This window comes from Engraulis encrasicolus, chromosome 10 (assembly GCF_034702125.1).
Source record: "Engraulis encrasicolus isolate BLACKSEA-1 chromosome 10, IST_EnEncr_1.0, whole genome shotgun sequence".
Taxonomy (NCBI): domain Eukaryota; kingdom Metazoa; phylum Chordata; class Actinopteri; order Clupeiformes; family Engraulidae; genus Engraulis; species Engraulis encrasicolus.
The window spans coordinates 36421884-36446615 of NC_085866.1; the positions used below are offsets into that span (position 1 = coordinate 36421884).

Sequence of the window (24732 nt, forward strand, 5' to 3'; positions counted from 1 at the left end):
TTGGTTAAAAATGCACATTTATTAAGATAGCAGAAAAGGTAGAAACACTAGAGGATAAAATTGCCGAAACAAACAAATCTGTTCATTGACAAATTGTGTGTGGACCCTTGGGAAGTTCATGCATCACAGTCCAATTTCAAAAGCAACTCCAAAAATCAGTGTGAGCTTGTGTACAGTCCTACCATCAGTTATGGTCTGAGTTCATAGTGGAAGCAGAGAGGGACTTGCGGCTGCGTAAACCGTACCTTGGCTGGCAAGCAGATGGAGTGGCGACCAGAGACATGCAAAGAAAGAAAAAAAAAAAAAAAAAAAAAAAGCAATTAAGATTTTGTAGAATAGGACGCACTGTAGATTTATGTAATACAAGATGGCATGCTTATCAACACAGAAAGCACGACAGATGATGATACTCAGGTAAGCCAACAGGGTGTGGTGGGGCAAAGGGGTCAGTTGTTCCGAGCCCAGGGAGAGAAGGGCCCCGGAATTGGTACCTTCATTACATTGTATGTAGGGCCTCACTCACTGGCCACTGGGGCTAGTGGTTTTCCTCGAGTCACTAGCCATTCAGCTTTTCCACTAGCCAAAAGGTTGATAGTTTTTCTCTTTATCTTGATACTGTGTACATCTAACCTCAAGAGATGGAGTGCTAAAGCAAAAAGATGTGTATAGGGTTCTACATGAAAATAAATCAAGCATATAGAAACAGAGTATCTGAGCTTATCTTTGAACTGAGATACAAACAATCAATACACAAAGGGGCAACCTGCCAAATTGGCTAGTGACACTGAAATTAATATCAGTCACAGCCAAGTTTTCCCAGAATTTGGCCTGTTGGCAGGTGCCAATGTCAAGCCCTGATTGTATGTAATGGGTGGGAGGTGGCCCCTTGCATATGACTTTGTTCCGGGCCCGGCCAAAGCCGTCAGCGGCCCTGATGATAATGACGTAAAGGCAAAAGTTCCTTGTCAAGCGTGGGGCAACTGTGTCCTAATGGTTAGCGAGAAAGGAATCGGAAGCTCACAGGTTTCAAATTCCATCCCAGTAGGAATAACGTACCGGTAGTTGATCTTCTACACCCTCAGCCATGGCTAAAGTGTCCTTGAGCAAGGCACCTAACCCCAACATTGCTCCAGGTAACCTAAACCCTGCCCTTAAATAACTGCAAGTAGCTTTGGAATGGATCAGAGCGCCAGCCAAGTGTGATGTAACATTATGTATTTTAATGAGGAAGTTCAAGATAAAAATAGCTGATCTTAGTCGGTCATCTACTGTATCATGATTCATCAGGGCTCTATGTAGGCCTTGAGCCAGGACCCAAAAATGGACCTCTCGCAATCGAACGGGTGGGCAAGTTCTAATCTGTTTTTTTGACTTCTTGGACATCTCAAGTAAACAGTTTGGCATGATAACCATTGCAAACAGGTAGCTTTTTGGTAGTTATCATGTGTTGAAATGGTGGACCAGTAAAATGGAAATGTGAAAATCGGTATTGTGGTTCTTTGCTATTATATAGTTTGTTGACCACACAGGGTGCTTGAATTACCTCAGGGATGCTTCCCCTTCTATTAAGACCCTACAGGGGTTGTTAGACCACACTAATAAGCCTAATAAAATTACTTCAGCAATTTGTGAATGACAAAATGTGATAAAAAGGACAACATATGAAATCCGTTTTTTTTTTTTTTTTTTACTTTTTTACTTTTCCCCCAACAGCAAAGCAACACCAAAAAGCATAATGAATTAACACATACTACCATGTGAAAACCATATACTGTACATTATTATGGCATGATAACCATTGCAAAGAGGTAGTTAGTGAAAGATCATGTGTTGAAATGGTGGACCAGAAAAATGGAAATGTGAAAACTGTGTTGTTGTTCTTTGTTATTATGCAGTTTGTTGACCGGTGCTTACATTCCCTCAGGGATGCTTTCCCTTCAATCAAGACCCTAAAATGGTTGCTAGACCACAGCAATAGACCTAATAGAATCACCTAAGCAATATGTGAATGACAAAATGTGATAAAAATGACAACATATGATTATTATTTTTTTTAACTTGTCCTGCAACAGCAAGAATAACATGAACAAACACCATGAATAAATGAAGGGTCTATTTGCAAAACGGTGTAAACGACAATTTTTGACTTTTGCATTTTATTATTGTAAACGACTGTTCAGACGTCATTTCATCTATGTGCAAAATATTGGCATTCAAATATTTTGAGAACATACTTTTTAAAGCTATCTAAAACGACTTAATTTGCAAAACGGTGTATCTGTCAGAACACTTTATTTGCAAAACGGTGTATTCGCCATAACACTTTCTTTGCAAAACGACGTTGCATTCTATTTGAATCTCGGACGACATGAGAAGCGTGGGGAAACTGCGCTATACTGTCCTAACTTACCATCAGTCAGCTGACAGCAATAAACAAAGAGGATCTGACCGGAAAAATAACTGAAATTGTGCTCACAGCACACGACGACAAAGTAGGCTGTTCAAATTAAATTGCAAACTTCGTCTTTTATGAGCTCCATAAGCAAGCACCATCACGCACGAGGCAGCGGAGTTCAACAGCTGTAGACCTGCAAACGTGAGTACCAACATCGGAGGCGTTTGGGGTGGAGCCGCGGTGAAACCAGTGGCTGGAGAGAGAGAGAGAGAGAGAGAGAGAGAGAGAGAGAGAGAGAGAGAGAGAGAGAGAGAGAGAGAGAGAGAGAGAGAGAGAGAGAGAGAGAGAGAGAGAGACTGTATTGAGAATAGCCTACCACGATTGGTCCAAGAGATGGGTTTAAACAGGCGAGAAACCCGCGAAAACGGCGAGTGTTGAAGTTGTGTCCTCGACTCCGATGATGGGTCTACTACCATGCCGAAATATCGGACCGACAGCTGGGGACGCGCGGCCAAAACTGCCGTGGTGCGTCGCTTATATCGCTTTGCAAAGAAAATAAGTATGTTCGGTAATTGTGTACAAAACTACCTCATAATTTTACTATTTCATGTATCTGATTGATTATTGTTAATCAGGTATTGTACCTAGGGTCCCATGCGTTCATGAAAAATTATTTTGCTAACTGGTTGAAGCTCGTAGGCAGAATGACGGCAGATATGCTGCATGTGGGTATCAGTTTCCACTCATTTTTTACCACTTTTTTGACCCTAAGTTCATAATAATACGTAATACATTTTCAAAACATGTGTCATTTGCCTTCAATTAGCTCAGGAAATACTCTGATGAAAAAAAAATGTGAATGAACATGATAGTTAATGCCCGGTACAAAAATGTCAATTTCCCAACATTTTCCAAAATGGAGATACACCGTTTTGCAAATAAACCCTTCATATACACATTAACCATATTAAAATAAACTAAAGAGCAGGGACTGAGGTTGCAAATTAGCTATCTAGCTATAAACCTTCCATGTATTCACATCTGCAAGTTGTGTCATGGCTCTGCCATGTCATGTTTGTAACAATGTGCACTGCATTGTCCCTGCCAAATAAACTACAAATAATACAAAAAATTATTTCAAGATCTGACTGAGTCCAGTAAGCATCTGGAAATATGTCACCATGATTATCCTCTTCATGCTGATATACGCATGTTTTTAGAGGGTTGTGCATTTTGAGCTACTTCTCAGACATTGGCAATCCGACAGTTTACATTGATGGCTGCACTTGCAAGACATCAGTTGTAGCACTGCCTCAGGGGCTGGAGATTGCCGCATCCACTGTATAGTGAGCTGGTCATTTTCATAGTTGGCCCAGCCATGGTCAAGTGGGCTTGGGATTTGTGGATGCTGCTGAAGACTTGTAGCCTAGCCAGGGGCGTAGCACCAAATTTGGGGCCCTAGGAACGACCTCTTCCATGGGCCCCCCTACACACACCCCAACCTACCCAACCCCCCAACCCCCCAACCCCCCCCCCCCCGCGCGCGCGCGCCTACCTCCTGATATCGTCATCCTTCTTGCCTTCCTCAGAATACCCCTCTATGCTGTCCTCTCCTTCACTTAAATCATCCTCATCTTCAATCATATGACATAGGCTAATAGACATAATACAAATGTAAAATGTCTTAATCTTTCACATAACCAGTTATGAAAAGTAGGCTATCATATTCATAGGGATGACTTTTAATCACTTCAGGTGTGAGGGGAGACACTGGTAGGCCTACATCTCTCTTCTCAATGCTTTTGGCCTACTATTTCGTGCACTATGGACACATGAGACATTGATATGATGAACTGAACTTTCTTCAATGTGCATCGCTGAACAGAAACACACGCGCTAGCGCACACATTCGTTCACTTGCGCTGCCCCGCACCCACGTCACGTTTGCCCGTATCAGTGTTTGGGAGAGCAAGGGACAGAATCAGCTGTGATTTAGCCTTGGCACTGACAGAAGCTGACTTCGAAATTTCGCTTAAAACCTGCTGTAAAGCAGAGTAAAGAACTAAAGTAGGCTGTCGCTGTTTGGATTTGATGTCGTTATTCTCAACCTTTTAAAGTCAGGGCACCCCGAAGTTATATTTATTTCTTTGAAATCATTAGGCCTATTTATTAGGCTACTGCATATAATTTCAGAATTTAATTAGCCAGGAACTATTTCACAGTAGCCTACCTTGTAGTAATTTTCATGAGCACTCAATGCAGATAGGCTACCTGCTCAGCACGGAGGTAGGCTACTCTGCCTGTCTTTTCTATGCAAACCGCTTTGCGCAGATAGAATGGCGTCAGCAGCATTCATAACGCAGACTGGTGCCCCGTCAAAATCTTGTCATTATTTTACCACACTTCAGCTATAATGGGCGTTGTCAGATGGTCAGAGATATGGCCAAGTAACCAGAGCTTTCCTATTGAGAGTGTTGAGACCGCAAAATAAACGCAGAATGAAAATTCAAGACTGACAGCTGTTCGCACCACTACCTTGACATTGGCAACTGATGAACATGACGTCGTTATAGCCTAGGCTATTCATATCGTTACGAGGACAGAATCAATCTGCAAATTTGATGACCAGGGCGGGCAGCATTGCACCCGGTTGAGAAACTGCCTTTCTTCAAGATTAGGATATTAGATAAAATAGGCTCACCTTCTCTCAAGTTCACACCATTTGCACCTGCTACGACAGGGGGCATCTTCACGTCCGTGACATTTTCTGAAATTGAGTGGGATTCATTTTACAAATAGCTTTGCTATCATTTGGATATTTGAACCAACATCGACCCATGGTCTTTTGGGACACTTGAATATATCAAAGACAAATATGGGTTCTATTACAATGATAGCCAACAAAATGAGATTTTTTTCATTTGACTTCGGCTATCACAGAAGGCCACATGGAATGGGAATGGGATAGGCCTAACCAGTTATCCTACTGTGTAGCCTAGGCTGCAATTTTGACATTTGGGCTCACCTTTCTTGCAAAAAATCAGCTGCAGTTGCTTTCCTTCATTTTGTTTCCCCTGTCTCTCTTGCCTTTCTATTCATTTTGTGAAAGACTGGTGTTTTAGACGTCTTTCATTGCTAATGCTAATGCTGATGCGTTTAATGCATAATATTGAAGTAAGTGAGTGTTGATTCCGCATATTGTACAATCAAAAGTCCGCGAGCGGGCGGACTAAACCAATGCGTGATAATGGGGGTGTCCGATATAGAATATAGCCTATTTGCAGGCTAGTATATCCAATTCAACAGATGTATTTCCAGAGAATATGGAATTACATAAATTGCCAACATGTATTGACATTATTTTAAAAATAGTGTTTTAAAAAAACGAAAGAAGAAAATTATTTTCCATTGGAGGGCCCCCGGTGGGCCCCCCAGGTGGTCTGGGCCCTGAGAATGAGTCAGGGTTTTCCCCCCCCTGTTCCACGCCGCTGAACCTAGCGCAGCCAGACCCGTACGCTAGGGGCGTCTAGATTTCTAGGCTAGAAGACTTGCTCTCAAGATGCCAGCCTGATAGTTGGCAAACATAGCGTGCATGAGGAGACAGTCCTCACATGGTGGAAGTTGTATTGATTCACACCACTGACTTCTATACTATAGTATAGAAGTCAGTGATTCACACTCTCCATGCTGAGTCCAGAAAAGCTGATAGCGGGTTGTATTTATGTTCTACGTATTTGTCGAAGATTGGTAGAGTTGGCCCCTAAATGCTTCATCAATACATCCATGGACAGCTCCAAGTCCTGTCCCAGCTTATGAAAAACTGCCTGAAAGAGCTCTGATCTCATCGTGAGTTTTAAAGCTCTGAGCTTTCCACAGCCTGCACTGTCCTTTTGTGTTTTTATGTTTATTTTTTGTATTTACTTTACATTATTTTTCTATTGTAGCCCTAGCCTCTTCCCCCTTACATTAGATAATGTGTATTTCATGTTAAGATATTCCCTATCAAATAACCTGATGGCTTGGTAGTACTCGCACTGGGTACTCCGGCGGGCTGGCTTTAACGTTGTAACGCAGTCCCTCTGTTATAACCTTATTGTCACCAAATGGTAATGGCCAAGTCTCAATCGGTTACCTAAGACTTCCTGCATTGTTAGCAATGTTGTTATAATGTAGTTGAGCGTTTTCAGCCAAGAGTGAATTGGCCTTTGCAGTAGGAGGCTATCAGAGGTGGAAAGAATACTAAAAATGTAATTAAGTAAAAATAGTAAAATACCATTACTTCAAATTCTACTCAAAGTAGAAGTAAAATTACCTCTTTAAAAATGTACTTGAGTAAAAGTTAAAAAAAATACTAAAAAAAAAGTAATTTGAGTAAAAGTTAGTTTTCAGTTTGTCTTTCTATTGCTTTCCTTAAATAGCACCCTTCGTGACCTATGTCCCCTCGTGATCTCTACACAAGTCATCTTCCAATAACCTGGCGATCATGACAGCAAAATTCTGTGTGCTCTGGTGTGGCAAAGTTGCAGGCCTAGGGTCCGCTCATTGATACAATAGCCCATTACTCTGAATTTAGGGGTCTGGATTTCATTGTGTTTGGGTCTGGGACCTTCCATTTGGGATGCCTACCAAAGGAAATAGTCTGGTGGATTTCATTTAATTCCCTGTTGTGAGATTACATTCATGAATAAGTTTTGTTAATAAATAATAAGTCTTGTATATCTTCTAAAAAACTGTTTTCAGGCTGCGTTGCTACTCCCTCAGATCTAGTCCCTGGTGTGTGCTCTACTATTCTCAGCCAGTCGCTTGCAACTCTATTGGGCCCCTTTTCCGTATATCAAGAATATACACATCACCACTAAAAGTGTTCCTCACACATGTGTTATGTTTAAGCATGTATGTACAAGAAAATGTATTGTATAAAGAATTGATGTCTATCTCTGATATTGTCTAAAGGGTGCCTCATACTTAAGTACTACTTATTTCTAACTTACTTAAGTGTTTTTGGGAAACTCAGCCGAAGACGATATTACAGTATAAGAGTTACCAGCAGGGACAGCCAGATGATATTTGAGCAGAAGGACACAAATGCAAGCAGATAAAGCTCATTGAGTCAACTCCATCTGTCAGGCACAGACACACAGCCACTGCCACACCAACACACATGCACATTATGTGTTTTCTCTGGGTTATGTGTGGAATGATCAAAATTTGAGAATAGCATAACATATGAATCTAGAAACCACCACTTATTTTCACATAGTAAATGTACTTTCATTACCAGACACTGAAGCAGTAACTGTAAGGGAATGCAACTCTTCAATTTTTTGATTGTTAATAATCGTGAAACATGTAATCTGTTCCCTGTTAATGGCCTGCTCTCTGGACTCTTCATACAGTATGTTTCTTTGAAGGTGGGGTGATCCCTCACCCCCAATAATTTCAGTACAGAGCGGGTCAGTCTGTTGATTTGGGACTTCTCTTTTATGGTTAGATTTCCAAACCCCAGTGAATGTATCATAGGCATACACAGATATAGGAACGGACTTGGTGGTGCTAAAGCACCTGCCCCTTCGCAGTATTGGACGAAAAAAGGCCCATTTTGAAAGTTCCCTTTTTATTTTGTCACAATGTGTCCCATATTGGCATGATCATCTACGGTAGAAATTCTTGAGATCAAAAGCATGACAATTCCCCCTGATATAATATAGTTTATAATACAAGGGTGAATCTAACTTATGTCTCAAGGGCTGTTTACGACCCCTGATGTAATTTTAATCTTATGCAGTTTCACGTGGAATTTGACATGCTTTGTAAAGAAGTCTTAGAAATTTCATTTGCAATACAATTACGTTGTTTTTAGGGGACCTAGTGGAGGTGGGGTCTGTTGTGAAGGTGCCCACCTTCAATATAGGCCTAAACTGCAGGGGGAAATCCTGATTTGTGTTCATAGTGCAGCAAAATTTGAAGTGCCCCACGAATGAAAACGGCTCCCCTCTCCTGCTCTAACCTAGCAAGGCAAGGCCCCCACCTTGAGCACCTGCCCCCAAAAATGTCTGTGCATGCCACTGGATTGTATAGTGTAGTACACTCTCAACAACAGCATGGTACAAAAAGTTACTTTATCCTCTCCAAACACCCTTAGTTGATGCAAAAAGTTAAGTCTCTGCTTCATCAAATAGATCTTTCTCTACATATAAAATTCGAGTGTGTCTGTAAATTAATTCACATTTAAGTACATTACACTTTGTTTGGATACTGAAACATAACTTTTGAGGAAACTTGTAATACAAAACCCACCTGTATTGTAATGTACTGGGAAAATTGTGTGGTGAGGCATAGAAGATTTATTTTTTTTACCCAATCTACCAGTAATTTCTTGAGAAATAAACCCTAATTTTTAAACGAAAAGTCAGTGAAAATGGGGGCCTGAACTAAATTAAGTGGGAAATATGTGTAACGTGCCCTTTGAACTATCCAAGAATTTTGTATAACATCTTTTCATCTCACAGTCATTTTTATGTTCAGTTTATCAAGATATTAGCAAATTAGCCTAGGCGTTTTTAGTGTAAAATGGTTCAAATAAGAAATGCATGATAAATATGATAAAGCTACTGTTCTGCAAAGGTTATCATACCAATTCATAAACTGGACATATATAGCAATAATAAAATACCAACAAGACTTTGCCCACCCTTTCGATTGCGATCGGTGGTCTGGCTCATGGACTAATGGATCTAAAGGTCTGAACAAATTGTCTGTTTGAGTCAGATGTCTCCATTTATGACATATTGTCTCTTTTGTCAGTTTTGTTGTATAAAAGTGCTAAATGTAACATTTGTAACTTCAGTTTTTAATTTGATCATTTTTCAGTTTTTAAGGTGACCTTTGGTGTTATGACAGTCATCATGTAACACATAAAATGTATGAATAATAATAAATGAACACATACGTGCTCATCCTCCACCAGGACACTGTAGACCAGAGCAGATGATGATGATGATGATTTGCGGCGTGACCCAGAGGATCTTCGAACCTTCCGCTTGGACTCACGAGCCACTAAGGCCTCTGGGGGACGATCAATACTCTCGCACAGCCAGCCTGTTTCATTCATAAATAAATAGATAGATAAATAAATAACCCTCAACAGGGATAATGAGTAACCCTTCAACCATGCAAAATGTCAACATTGTGGATGACTGCCAAAATGCACTCACAGTATTCAACACAGCGTCTTCATCAGGGTACAATATGATAAAATGCACCTCAGATCAGACAGGTTAATCAGGGGGCGAGAACAAGCAGATGACATTGAAAGGCTGTATACCTTTGTTACAAAGTCAAATAACAATATGATAATAATCCAGAATTAAAATACAAATACATATGCTACTGCGTGTCTGAATCATGACAATGGCAATCGTATAGGATAGGTGATTAAAACACACTTTTTTTTTATTGCATTCAGTGCTGCAATATTTTTAAACACTTATACGTGTGTACAGTATAATCCATGTCTGATGGATATTATCTATAATGTGAGTGGACTGTTTTGGAAAAGGAACTGCACAAAAACACAGATGTATCCGTTCAACCGGTGACTAAAGCAAGGCCAAGACAGAAAAGCTTGGGGATTGATTCACCTTCATGGGACTCAAACAGAGATGGATTCAGCGATGGATTCTCTGCCAAGGCCAATGCAGTATCTTGAGAGGAGGTCTGACAGGAATGGACTGGGCTGCCCACGCTATCCATCCAAATGTCTCTTTTTTCAGCCATTCCCATTGAGAGACGCTCTAAAAACACACGCACACACACAAACTGAGAAATTAAGTACCCTAGACGAAACAGAACAGGTTTGGACCCAAGTGGCTAGTGGGTAGCTAGTCTTTGTACACTACCTGGCACATTAAGGAAATGGGATTACCATGTGATGTGCAGGGGAGGAGGTGATCTGGCATGCCCCTGCCCAGTAGGCTAATTTATTCACACACACACACACACACACACACACACACACACACACACACACACACACACACACACACACACACACACACACACACACACACACACACACACACACACACACACACACACACACACACACACACACACTTTTTTCCCTTCTGAAATGAAGATCAATAGTGTCAAGGACAGTAGCTGTAGCCCAAGTATCCTACCTGCTTTGCGTAAGGCATGCTGAAGGTTTGAATGGGTTTCCTTGAGCTGATGCAGGATCTCCAAACTCTCCTTGTGGACATTACGATACCGCACGGCAACATACAGCACAATCAGGAGTGCCAGAAGGACCATGGTTTTTCGAAGGATGCCAACTAGAAAGCTTATTTGCTCCTAAATAGGAGAGAAAACACCACATTTTGGTCAATAAAATCCTCCAATATCAATGCTGATATATTTACTCTCACCAGATCCTCTTGTACTTCAGCACTGTGAGCTTACTCGAGGATCCGAGTCCATTTCAGATTTTCCAAGCTCCTGAACCCATCAGTATGGCAGTATTTTCAGATTTAAGTTTAAATGCAGTAAAGGGAAAATAACTACAATGGCCACATACATGGACTCACTAGTCGACACTGATTCTGTCATTTAAATTGTATTTTCAGATCTGCAAGCAGTTGAAGTAGCACATCATTAAAAAGTATAAGATCAGTGGTTTCTCCAATCAAATAAAAAAATTGAAAAATTGAAAACCACACCTTTGCAGACTTAAGTATAATTAAGTATTATTACCTTAAGTATAAAGGCAACAGGTTAGGTTAGCTTTTCACTTCCACATGCACAACTGGAAATGCACTCACCATTTCCCAATGTCAAGTGTATGAGCCTTGGCAGTGTGTCAGCCTTCCTAGTAATGCCCAGTGATTGGATATTCGGCAGAGTTCACCAAAGAGTATCCAATCACTGGGCGTGACTACGAAGGCTGACACACTTCGAAGGGCGCACACTAGACATTGGGAAACGGGCGGAGAGTGCAGACCTCTGTTTGATAGAATATTTGACAATGTTACAGCCCCCCCCCCACCCACTCTTTCCGCTTTGTTTTTGTGGAGTTAGAAACTGGAATGTCAAAATTCGGCCTATCCCACAATAGTGTAGACTGTAGAACCTTTTAAAAAAGTTCCTGGATCTGCAGCGTGATCCGGATCACTACCAAAATGTAATCACTTGTTCCTTTTTGTCATTTCTAATAACTCCAAAAAAAATCATCCAAATCCATTCACGACTTTCAGTTATCCTACTGATAAACAGACAAGCAGGCAGACCAATGCGACCGAAAACATAACCTCCTTGACGGAGGTAAAAACCAATGCGACCGAAAACATAACCTCCTTGACGGAGGTAATAAACCAGGACCGAGAGGGAGAGAAGGATCCACTGGCCAGCCGCAGGGCAGAGGCAGACATATAAAACCCTGCCACATACTTGCTACAGTCAATTCAACAAACAAGCTGATTTAAATTACCACAAGAATTCAGCCAGCTTGGTGAGCTAATTAGTTCAATCACCTGTGTTAGAGCACTGGCAGAATGAATATCTGTCAGGAATTGTACTTGTTAAAACCAGTTTGTTCATCTTTGCTGCAGGGAGTACCAGGGAGACGTCCCTACCATTGCCCCCAACACCCTGTGGTGTTCCAGGACAAAAGGGGTGAAATATCAGCAAAGGGGCTTTTCAGCTGATGACCCTGCAGCTGGCCATCTGGCAATGTAGGTGTGGCAGCGAGCAATGCCAAGCAAGAATACCCACCTGTGCTAACATAGTTTTTAGTTTTAAAGCTCCTGTAGCGTATGGTTTAAATGCACTCACCATCTGTTGGTAACCTGGACTGTCACAATCAAGTACACTTTTACAGATCAGTCTTTCCAAGTATATATTTAGACCAATCAGTCCAAAAAGGGCAAATCTATGAAAAAAAAGAAACACAAGAGTCCCAAGAAGTTGCCATTATACAAGTCATAATTGCAACTACACACTGTGACAAACGAGTTGACCTGATTCAACACTGTCTATAACAGCATCCCACAGATCAACAATGAATCTTTTGGGGGATTTTTGGATGACAAATACTTGGCAAGTGGAGCGAGTGAGTTTCTCGGCACCTGGCTCTGGATATGCGTTGTGCAGATGTGAGGAGGAAGGCCACGATGAACGCCAGAGCGTTGTACAGCGCGGAGCTGAGCGTGTGCGACTCGGACATGATGAAGCTCTGCAGGAACGCCACCCTGTTGAAGATCTCAGCGAAGGCCACCTGCTGCTCGTGCACCGAAGAGCTCATCTCCTCAAAGATGTTCCTCATGCCTGCAAACCACACAAGACCGCAATCACAAGAGAGGCAGGGCTGAGGGCTGAGGCAGAGGCAGGGCTGCAGACAGCTTTGGCCAGGGTTGGGACAAAGCCAAATATACTTCAGCCATCTGAAAAGGCAATCCCCATCCAATACATACAATAAGTGCATTCGATTTCTCATCGACGCCTGCATACGCATGTAGACAGCAATACACTCTGGATGAAAATGCTGCATGACGGTTAGATTTCCTGTCAAACTTCAACATTTCGGTCATGTTGCGTCGACGAGGTGACATGTCACATGGTGTCGAAATATCGTGGGATGAATCCGACTGCAGTCAGATCTTGCAACCCCTGCAGTTGCTTATCCCCGTCGATGCTCGTCTGCAGACCGCCTCCTGAAATCAAAGTCGTCTGACCTAATGTAATGAGGACCCAACTGAGGTCACCCCTTTCCCTGGGCCCGAGACAAATAACCCCTTCGTCCCCCCTCTTAGCCTCCCTAGCAGAGGGCACAGTAAAATCAAGTCACATTTATGTATGCAGCACTTAAAAAAGAACAACACAAGTCGCCAAAGTGCTGTACACGCAGGTGAGTAATCATCATACAACCTCATTACAAAAAGATACAATACAAGAAAATAAAACCATGAAAAATGAATGAAGATAATAATAAAGACCAAATCTATCCATGGCAGTGGAAATTATAGTGAGAATTCATGGTTAGAAATCAAGCTTTTAAAACAAAAACACACCGCCAAAATACAGAAAAGCTTGTGCCACTACTAAAAGTACTTGTTTACTCTGTGGGGAGACGTGCTAAATGACTACAGGAATTTCTCATTATGGACCATTAATATTCCATACACTTCATGTTCGCCAATTCAAACCATGCTCCTACCTTGTGTGGAGTGGAGCAATGTGGTCTTCAGTTCTTCTCCATTGCGCATAATGGCCTCTTGGGACTTAATGGCTGAAGTCTGAGCCTTCATTAGGTCCTCTGCCATGCGCTGTGTGGTCGACAGTTTTTCAACTACTCCTGCTGAGCTTTCAGTAAGCCTACAACAGAGAACATTTGAAGGATTCATTTCAAGGGAAATTTTGAAGTGCAATTGTGAGGGGTTTACAAAAAATAGGATGCATTTCTGTAAATTTAGTACCCTTAAATATCAACCCATCTCATTATGTTTGGGGTTGACTTGTACTTGGTAATAACGCCTAAGTGCATTTTTGACAGAGATGTTGTGAGATTTTGTCAAAAATCAATAGGTTTTGAAACCACTGCTGTTTAAATACACTGTTACGGGAGATGACAGATGAAAGATGACACTGCCTTAAAATTACGAGGGTCACATTTGTTGGAGAATTTGTAATGACTTTGATTCTGCCATATCACAAAATTAGTGTTGCGAAATTGTTAAAAAAAATGGAAGTGCCACTGGTTAAGTTCCACTGTCCATGTGACACAGGACACCACATCAGGGCACACACCAGAAATGTGCATTTATGCCTCACCCATGCAAGGGGGCAGTGCAGGGGGATGAAATGCATGCACTGTGCAGGAGGATGGGGGACAGACCTAGTTATTCACCCCTCCACCCACCTGACAGTTTTGGCAATCAAAACAGCAACCCTTCAGCACAGGTGTATTTTTTGGTGGTGATGGTAGGGACATATCCATACAACTTTTGAGATAAACCAAACTTGTCCCCAACACTTTTTTAAACAAATGTAAAGCAAAATACCTGGACAATTTGCCACATTTATGTGCCCACCACTTTCCAAACCAAACCTAGACCATTGCCCCTCAGCTTACAAGTCCATCTCACTAACCAATTGCACATGACTGCCATGACAGCCCTTGCCTAACTTTAATGTTACCTGTCAATGGTGGTCTCAGCCCTATGTTGCCAGCGCTCGTTCTGCAAGAAGTGACAAATGCTGTGGGCATGAGTGAAAAATTCTGTGTACGTGTTGAAAGCAACAGCATCCATGTCTCTGGTGCAGAGGCGGACTTCACTGCCTTCCGGACATTCTGGAAATGGCCGGTCTGATCTGTAAAACAACAAGATCCATTTTTAAATCCACCAGCCCTGGTGAGTGGTTGTAAAGGGGTCAATCCTTTTAGGGTCACACAGGTCACGTCAGATTCAAATTTGTGGGGCGCATGCCAGAAAGTAAATCCAGCAACTAAGAATAGCCAACCCCAAGCCTAAAACATTTGTTTTGCATCACCAAAAAATGAACACAACAAATCACCAATAGCCTATGCAGCCTGGCCTGTCATCTTTAACAAATTACACCACTGTGTTGGAACAGGGCAGTGGCTGTCAATTATAGTTCGAGGCAAAATCACATTTCTTATATATTTCTTATTATATTTGAAATGAGCACTGAGAAACAAAGGTACAAACACACCTTTCCAGGTGGCAGTGTGTAAAAGCAAGGGCTATTTTGCTTTGAGTCTCATCCGTGAATTCTCGACATCTTGTATGAATTTGCTCCAGGGCCTTTGACCAGCATTTGCCATAGCGTGGCTGTCCTGCAAAGTCTTGCACGCGTTGCAGTTGAAGACGACCTTGCTCTGTCAAACTCTCATCAGTTTCGGTACATGCAACAAAATACCCACCGTAAATAGCTACTTTGAAGACACAAATTAGCCACATTGTGCGAAACAGTAGCAAAGTGTTTAAAGACTGATGTCGATATGCCAGTCACTCACAATTCACCGGGGCCTGTCTGCGACAAAGGTCGTCTGCAACCTGATTATAAATTCAGCACCTGGGGTAGGCTACATGCAAAGGTGAAGTCAGGTTAGTGAAATCGTGTAAGATGGAAACGAACCCCAGTTTTAAAATGCTATGCGCCATATGAGGTGAACAGGTTAGGCAAACACATGAGTTAATAAAAATGTGTCCTGAAAGTGAGAGGAAAATAATGATCATAAAATAAATTCTGGGGTACCTATCGCGAGAACCACTGTATTAGTAGTGGTTGTAGATCTCGCGAGACTAAGCGTGCGAAAGTGATGGAGTGGAGGGAGTGGGAGAGGTTGAGGGGTACCCACAAAGATGTTGCGTGATTTTTTGGAAAATTATTTATTTAAATAAAAATGGCCGCCGCAGAGAGCGGAGAAGAGAGACTGTAAGTGTGAATTGCATATGTTCGCCATTTCAAAATCGCGGAATGTGTAGTAAGACGGATATTTCAATTTACAATAGCGCATAGGCTGTTTCAGTATTGTAGTGTGTTAAAATGTTAGCCAGCTAGCAAGTTAGCTGGCTAGCCAGCAAAGGCGTTGAGAATACGTCACTTGTATTTCCCCTGCTCTCCCTGCTCATGCATGATCATAGCAATATACTTTGTGCTGCAGTTAGCAATTAGCAGGCTACTAGTAGGAGGAGGTGTGTTCGTGTCATTTTCTGACGTTTCTAAGAACTCTTCCAAACCAACTACATAGCAAACATTTATTAATTTAATGGCAAACTGTATGTTCACCTCTTGAATGCCTCGGATGCATAACAGTACCTTCTACGTCAATATCACACTGACACCGTATTGGCAAATAATGGCCAGTTTGTTGGCCAGTGCTGCTAACTTGTTTTAAAATGTTTGTACAGAGCTTGCTAGCCAGTTTGCTAGCGAGCTACATGCAGGGAATGTAACAGTATTAGCAGCACCGCCTTTATCTAGTTGCACCGGAGTTAGCTGATAGAGTTGCTAAACTTAATGCTCGGGAACATTAATCCACCGTGTTTGGATGTTGGGCTTCCATGCTAGACGCACAATATGGGGGCTACCGTCTTAATTAATGGCTTGGTGTAGGCTACATACCAAGACCAAAACATGATGTGACCTAGCTGTCTTTTCGCGTCGTCTGAGTTATTCTGCATTAATTAGGTGAATACACTGGCAAGTTGCATTAGCGGATGTGTCAAAGCTGTGCTGTGTGTGGAGCTGTGTAGCCAGGACAGTCTGATTTCTTGCTTGGTGTCAGAGTACGCTGGACAGTGTGCTTAACAAGCATAGACAATGCTGAGCTAAGGGGTCCAGTGTGCACGGTGTTTTGAAGTGCTCCAGTTGAGCACACCCAGTCGAATATATTCAAGGATTCCTATAAGGAATTATGGGCTACATGCCAGGTAGTTTTTCAACCAGGTTGTGATGATGGATGGTTTTGTTGTCAGGCAGATATAATTTAAAACGTCAGGTCAAGAACACCACACAGATTCTTTAAATAATGTGTCCTCCCTAATGTGTGGATGACTTGCAAGCTTCATGTTCGTTCTAGTATATAAACCCTCTAGTTGGCATGTCTACACAAAAGGACAGAATATCTGTGCATTTAATAAATAATCAGCTGCAAGCTGGTGACCTGTGGTGGCAGGATCTTGGACTCGAAGGTTTCTGCATAATATTGAAATGAAAATTTCCCTTTAGACCACACAATCTTGAATGCAATGTCCTCACTGACTGGAGAGTCCTGATCCAGTACTATTTTTCATTTTTGTACAGTGAGCCGGTTATAGTGGTCAAAATAGGAAATTGGTATTCCATGTCATCTTGAGAAACGAAAACATTTTGTAATGTACTCTAAATTAATCGTAATTGTACATTGCCTAGGTTTTTTTTACTTTGCAAAATTTGTTTTAGTTACTGAAGCAATAGAAATGTTTATGGTATCCAAGTAGAGAAGGGTAATGGGATTATGTTTAGTGAGAAGACAGGATGCACGATTACATTGTTTACTTCCTCCTAGCGGAAATGATTTTTAGAATGGTGTTAGACACAGGAAGTCAGTCATTTGTTTGTTGAGTTGTGTGTTGATTATTGGTATGATTGGGCCATGGGAGGGTAGTAGAAAACATATTCAAACAGCTCTAGCACATCTAATTAAAGTGAATAAAGTGCAAGCCCAAAGGTTTGTGTAGGCTTGCATTCAGTTACATTTTCATAAGTGCTTGTTTTTCAAAATGTGTAAACCACAAACTTCACAGTCACCCCCTCCCACTTCACACAGATTGTGTGAAATATTTTCTTCGAGAAAGTGTGCCCTTGTTTTTTTGCAAAATGTTTTACTTATTTCTGTCTTATCTGTAATAAGCAGACATTTCAAACAAGGAAAAAGCCAATTGAGGTGAAATGTGGTGTCATGTATTGGCTGCAAAAGGTAAATGGAAGTCAATAACATAATTGACCAGGATTTATTTTGTCAGCGTTTATCCACCACTCTCTTTGAAAATAAGCTTAACACTCAGACTCAGACATCTTATTTCTGAATAAATATTGTCAAACTGCTATGCCATTCACACCTTTACAGCATCATCCAAGATCTCACGCAATGTGTTTTGTCCATCAATCCTGCCTATCTTTCTGGGTAGATTCGCTTTAAATATTGAGGGAAAATGTGGCAATGTGAACGACCCCATCAGCTCAGTGAAAAGCTGAGGTCATGACTTCTTAGAGAGGGGAGTTCATTCACATGGTCCTTGGCCCCCCATTTCCTTTTTTTCTTGGTTCCGTTTTTTCCGGTCTTGTACTACATATTTTTACTCTGAGAAAACTGTCAGTTCATCATGTTATGTTCTGTGACCTACTTTGCATTGACCACAAAGCTGACTTAAACTTTTTTGACTTTTCAAAGAGAAAATGGTACAGTCCAAGTTGTCACAGAATTGAATGTCTGCGCACTAGCTCCCATTTTTGCTTGAAAAAAAATCCTTCAGTGATGAAGACCATATAGCTCAAAAATATTTACTGGGAAGAAAACATTTAAGAAAGCAAAAACAGGATCAAGTGTGTGCAGTAGGGGTGGGTATTGGCAAAGGGTTCACGATTCGATGCGCATCACGATACACATGCCACGATGCGATTCTATCACGATGCATTGCGATTCATGTACTACTGTGATGCATTGCGATATTTACTTCAGTAAATGTGTAAAATACAGCTTATTTGTCAGTTGCTGTGTAGCTTTCTTAAGTCAGTTCATTCTATTTAAGCATTCTATCATCTGGGAGAGAGCTTACATCACAACAGAAATATTACCTATTCTCTACTGAACAAAATAACCCGTGGCAAATCGAATTTTATTGTTATCAAATAATCAATTGTCATGAATCCATGCAGTATATTGAGAAAATAAGTATCACGATACCTTGTCATGAATCGATGCATTGTATCGTGAGAGTAAGTATCGCGATGCATCGATATGACGATTATTTTGCACACCCCTAGTGTGCAGACATTCAACTTTATTTTCAGAGTTGTCTGTCTCTCAGCCTTTTGTCCTGCACCTGCAGTTTGGATATTCACACCGCTACCTCTTTGCTGAAGTTGTCTCAGAGGCCATGAGGTTACAGAATACAGGATATAGTCCTGACTCCTGAGCTGGGTGACATTCACTAATCTAATCCTTGAACCCTTATGTTAGCAACTGTTGTGTGTTAACTGTTTGTGTTGATGCATGCCACAGAGAGGATAAGAGTGAGGACCAGGAGGGCTCCACAGAAAAGACTTTACCGCAGCAGCAGACGCCACACAAAGTCAAGAAAAGCCGGAGGGAACGGCACGATGCCGCTGAGAAGAGAGTGGAGCCCACCGCGCCAGGCCCTATGCCTCAACCACCTCCACCACCGCTGCCTCTGCCGTCCGATGACCTGGTCGCCGGCGAATGCATTCCTGGGGGATCGGAAGAGCCGGTGGACCCTGCGGCTAGAGGCAGTGGTGGCTCCTCGGAAGCTCCGGAATCCTTGGTCACGAAGCAGCGGCGTTCCGTTATCCGAGATCGCGGGCCGCTGTACGACGACCCGTCGCTGCCGCAGGGATGGACGCGGAAGCTCAAGCAACGCAAGTCAGGCCGCTCAGCTGGCAAGTTCGATGTCTACCTAATCAAGTGAGTACGACTCGACTGCCAGAATGTTGGCATTAAATTTGTTCATTCTTTTTTTTTTTCTTCGAGTGGGAGAGAGAGATGGGGTAGGATCGGGAAATGTCCTTGGGCCGAAATTGAACCTGGGTCCCCAACTGCAAAGTTTCTCAGTCATTTAGGTCATCTTAGTCAAACAAGTTTTGTTGAAGGCAGCTGGGCTGTTTTGAGCTGGAGCTGTGAGATGGAAAAGTTGTTTTTGTTGTTTTTGTCTGCCTATTCCTCACATTGCAGAGTTCCATTTCAGGGCACTCTGTTAAAGTCAGGAATGGTTAAACACATAGGACTTTCTTCCAGCTGCACAATATGGGGGCTCTTTTTTTCTTCTCCATATCTGTGGATTTCAAGTCAAGTCAATTGTGCTCAACTGGTAAAAGTTAAACAATATTCAAACAGTGTTATCTAACAACAAATGGTAAAATTGGATCCTTTGTGCGACATAATCAGGTATGATATCCTGTCTGTGATGCTGCCTTAGGGGAGATGTGTGTTTAGTTGGGCTCACTTAACACTGTGTGCGACTGTGACACTGACACATGTATTCTGCTAAGCTGTTCTGTGATGTTACAGCTGAATGGCTAGATGATGGAGGCGTCACACTGACAGAGGCCTCAAATGCCTCAGCTGCCTCATTGGAGTTGAAGAGCCTGCTTTGACAAGCTTAGTGCCAAGGAGATTTAGAATAGGAGTTCAAGGCCTTCAAGCCGGGCAGGTTGTAGATGGAAATGATTCAGCATAGTGCACAGAGGGAGTATAATGGCATGGTTATATAAAATTTAAATAGTGGGAGTGATGTGTGCTGCTCTTCAGTGCTGTCTGTCGACAGAGAACTTGGGGTAATTTGTCTGACACTGTGTAGGTTGGAGCTCAGATGTTTTGAAGTGCATTGTATGCAGTGTTGAATTCAATTTCACTACCATACAGGATTCTGTTATATAGGGTGCTGTTGAGGTTGAATAGCGTTTTCCTTTGCTTTCAGTTTTAAGAAAGATTATTTCAAAAAATATGTTTAGAAAACTGACGTAAGCATTTGAGTTAATGAATCATATTACTTTTCTTTATTTTCAGCCCGGAAGGGAAGGCATTTCGTTCCAAAGTCGAGTTAATGGCGTACTTCCAAAAAGTGGGGGACACGGTCACGGACCCCAATGACTTTGATTTTACGGTGACAGGCCGCGGCAGCCCGTCGCGGCGCGAGAAGAAGCCCCCAAAGAAGCCCAAGGTGGCCAAGCCGACGGGCCGGGGCCGTGGGCGCCCCAAGGGGAGCGGCAAGCTGAGGCAGCAGCAACAGCCCTCCGCCACAGAGGGGGTGGCCGTCAAGCGCGTGGTGGAGAAGAGTCCTGGAAAACTGTTAGTCAAAATGCCCTTTGCAGCAGCCAAAGCAGAGGCCGCTGCCACCGCTGCTGCTGCCGCCGTTGCTACCTCAGGACCCGGCCTCACTGCTGCCGGCGTCGTCAAAATGCGGCCCGGACGGAAACGGAAGTCCGAGGTGACAACAACAACAACAACAGCAACGACTACATCATCGATAGCAGAGACGCAGAGCAGCGCTCCAAAAAAGCGTGGACGCAAGCCCGGCTCGGCAAGCGCGAGCGCAGCGAGTGCGGCGGTCTCGTACGCTGCAGCGGCCATCTTGTCTGCGGAGGCCAAGAAAAAGGCCCACCAGAAGGAGTCTTCCATGAAGCCGGTGCAGGAGCGGGCACTGCCCATCAAGAAGCGCAAGACCAGAGAGACCATCGAAGGCACGGAGAGCCCCAGCCCAGCCCCTGCCCCTGCCCACATAGAGACTGGCATGGGAGTTGGGAGTACGGCTGTTAGTAAGGCCGAGAACACGGCTGGGAGTGGGTTTGAGTCTGGGTCTGCAAGTGTGGCAGGAGCTGGAGCCGGAGCCGGGGTGGTAAAGAGCAGCAGCAGCCCAGTGTTCTCATCGCCGATGACCAGCGCCAGTGGAGAAGGAGTAGAGGATAAGCCAGAGCAGCAGGCACGGCAGGCCAAGAGTCCGGCGAGGAAGCACAAGGACGTTCCCCCTCAGGATCCCGGGAGCAGAGCCAGCGGCAGCAGCAGCAGCAGCAGCAGCAGCGGAATTAGCATCAGTGGCATCGGAGTCAGCACTGTGGTTCCTCTCTCGGGGTCTGGATCCGTATCTGGCAGCCTGAGCAGCAAGACGTTGCAGAAGAAGAAGGAGCGTCCGGGCCAGCAGCTGAAGCACCACCTCCACCACCAACACCAACAACCGCACCAACACCAACACCACCATCAACTTCCCCACCACCACCACCACCATCACCACCATCACCACCAGGACCCACTGTTGGAGCACCAGATCGCCTCGTTCTCCCCCCAGGCACACCAACTGTCCCTGGGCCACAGCACGCAAGGAGGGCCCCCTGTTCCTCCCCCTCCTCCTCCTCCACCTCCTCCAGTCTACCTGGATAGCAGTGAGCCTCAGGACCTGAGCACGTCGGCCAGGATACGGCAGGAGGTGGTGGCGTGTCAGGAGGACCAGACCAGAACCGGAAGCTGTGTCTCCTCCAAAACCACGCAGGTGGTGGTAGGGGTGGGGGTGGGGGGGTCCGACCTCAAAGCCAAGCACCAGGGTCAGGTAGGTGGTGGGAGTGAGGCAGGGACTGGGGCAGGGGCAGGGGAGGGCAGGGAGCTAAAGGACATAGTGCCATCCTCTGCCGTGCCCAGGCCGAGCAGGGAAGAGACGGTGGAGTCCAGGACACCAGTGAGTGAGAGAGTGAGCTGACTGACTATAAGCAGCGATGCAGCGTTTGTCTGTCTGTCTATCTATCTATCTATCTATCTGTCTGTCTGGAGAACCAACAGCTTGGCTTGGATTGGTTTTGGCGGCAGAGAAGAAAGGAGGATTTTTTTCCCAATTACGTTTTACAGAAAACAAAAAAATATAATGATGAGAAAAACACCCAGAAACATACATTTGCACACACACAAAGACACACACCCACCCACACACAAACAAAATGTATACATACTTAAAACTAAAAGGCAGCTGATATGAAATGTTCTCTCTGTGGGTTGGGCAGTCTAATGAATTACACAAAAAATATTGCTTCCTGGTTAGAAATTCCAACTTAAAATGCTCTTTTTGGGTTTTGTTTGTTTGTTTTGCTTTGTTTGGATTTTGTTCCAGTGTACAGTCACGTCATCCCACATCTACCCTATACCATTATGAAAAAGCTTTCAGTGCTTCAAGGTAATGACAAACAAACATAATCAAAATGAATCATCCTTTTCTTGTTTTACAGCAGTCTGTGGGTTGGATAAACACATGCTTTAGATGTTCCTCTTAACGTACTGTAGAGATGAGCCTTGCTGCTTTTGAAAAATCTATATGTCAAGAGACAGTCCTCATCGATAGATTTCTACCAGAGCTGACTGATAGGAAATTACGTTTGGCCGCCATTCAAAATTGTCTGCTCCCAAATGTGCGATTGTTTTTATCTGAGGTCCAGTGTGTGTGTGTGTGTGTGTGTGTGTGTGTGTGTGTGTGTGTATGCGTGAGTGTGTTCATATGTGTGTTCCCCTTTGAAGGTGTTTATCCTCTGACACTCTTCATAGAGGTGTGTGTTTGCCGTGAAGAGGAGGGGCATTGTTGTTGTTGTTGTTGTGCATATAAGTATTACAAGTTGGCCATATCCAGGCCTAAGGCATAAGGAGGCCATGGTACTGAGGTTTCCGTGTTTGCCATAAAAGGTCCATGTGATTCATAGGAGGCAAAAGCACAAACAGGAGAAAATGTTTGGAAGCACAGTCTTGCACCCAGCCCCACCACCCTTGCAAAAAGGCAGTAGGCTTGAAATTTTGCATGACCCTTTAGTTTACATGGAAACCACAAAACCTGCAAGCACTCAATGTTAATTTGCCTAGTCTATGGGCTAGAAAACAAACCAGACAACCTTTTTGCATTATAAGGAATACTATTGTTACGTAAAAAAGTAATGCTCTATCCAAAGTGTATGTCAATGATGTTGCAAGTTGGTGTGCTTTGTCACTAGCTTTCAGTGCGTAGGAACGAGTATAGGGCCGTACTCAAAAAATCAGTTGGCTCTTTGTAATGTATTTCTGTGAGGGTTTTTTTGTGCCATGTCCATTTCAAACCATGATGTTGCAGACTAGACTAGAATGTGTATCTATTTTAAGTAATTTAATATCCGAAATGATTGCCTAACTTTTTGAAACCAATGTAGTGCTTAATGTGTATTAATCCAGTACGCTGGGATGTTTCTTAACAGAGAAAAAAAGCATTGAGGTCTCACTCTAGCTTGAGAAAAAAATCCTAATTCCTGCACAGAATTTCAAGCTGTGAAAAAGGTTTCTTCCACCAAATTAGCATCAGTTAAAGGGGTATGCCACTATTTTGGGGCTTAATACAGTTAAAATCGTTGGCTGGGGTTTATAAAGGTGGTAAAGTGTCTTATTTTTCATGTTAAGCGTTGTCTTGCTTTAAGACAAGTTAAAAGAGGGAATATGTCGCTAAGCTAGTAAAAGTCAATGGAGCCGTGTAGCATTGTAGCATGCCACACGGATTCATTGACTTTCACTAGCTTAGCGACATGCTCCCTCTTTTAACTTGTCTTAAAGCAAGACAACGGCTTACATGAAAAATAAGACACTTTAGCACCTTTATAAACCCCAGCCAACGATTTTAACTGTATTAAGCCACAAAATAGTGGCATATCCCTTTAAGGAGTGCAATTTTAGTTGAGGAATACAATTTAAATGAAGGTATTTTGTTTTGTTGATTAAACGTTATTGAAGAAAGCAGAAACTGGTTACAGTACAAGTAAATTAAGACTAGTTTCCGTTAACATGAAAAGCACCTTATTTTCCTCATGATTTGGCTTCCCGTTGTGAGATACAAATGGGTTATGCCAAGGCCCTCTCCCATTTCAAGCAGACAAATTGTTGGTTTGTCACTGACATGGCTCCAATTCCTTGTTCATGTCCGGAGGTTGAAGCTTTCATAAAATAAGTGGAATTTGATGAAAGTGATTGAACACTACCCATATTCACAAAGTGTGACTAAAATGAACATGTGCATTTCCTTTTCTTTTCTTTTCTTTTTTTTAATGTTGGC

The 24732-nt window shown here is 42.9% G+C and overlaps 2 protein-coding genes across 2 annotated transcripts; one reads left to right on the forward strand and one right to left on the reverse strand.

Annotated features, from left to right (window-relative positions):
* Nucleotides 1-15618, reverse strand: LOC134457022 (uncharacterized). The gene is made up of 9 exons (XM_063208752.1): nucleotides 15122-15618; nucleotides 14585-14758; nucleotides 13605-13762; nucleotides 12517-12715; nucleotides 12224-12320; nucleotides 10576-10747; nucleotides 10036-10188; nucleotides 9345-9493; nucleotides 1-250 (listed from the first exon to the last, which is right to left on the reverse strand). Exons 1-9 carry the CDS (start codon nucleotides 15367-15369, stop codon nucleotides 185-187), a joined length of 1416 nt encoding a protein of 471 aa, XP_063064822.1. The 5' UTR covers nucleotides 15370-15618; the 3' UTR covers nucleotides 1-184.
* A 135-nt stretch (nucleotides 15619-15753) lies between these two features.
* On the forward strand, nucleotides 15754-24016 carry mecp2 (methyl CpG binding protein 2). The gene is made up of 3 exons (XM_063208751.1): nucleotides 15754-15847; nucleotides 19179-19598; nucleotides 20700-24016. Exons 1-3 carry the CDS (start codon nucleotides 15816-15818, stop codon nucleotides 22378-22380), a joined length of 2133 nt encoding a protein of 710 aa, XP_063064821.1. The 5' UTR covers nucleotides 15754-15815; the 3' UTR covers nucleotides 22381-24016.
* The last annotated feature ends 716 nt before the right edge of the window (nucleotides 24017-24732 follow it).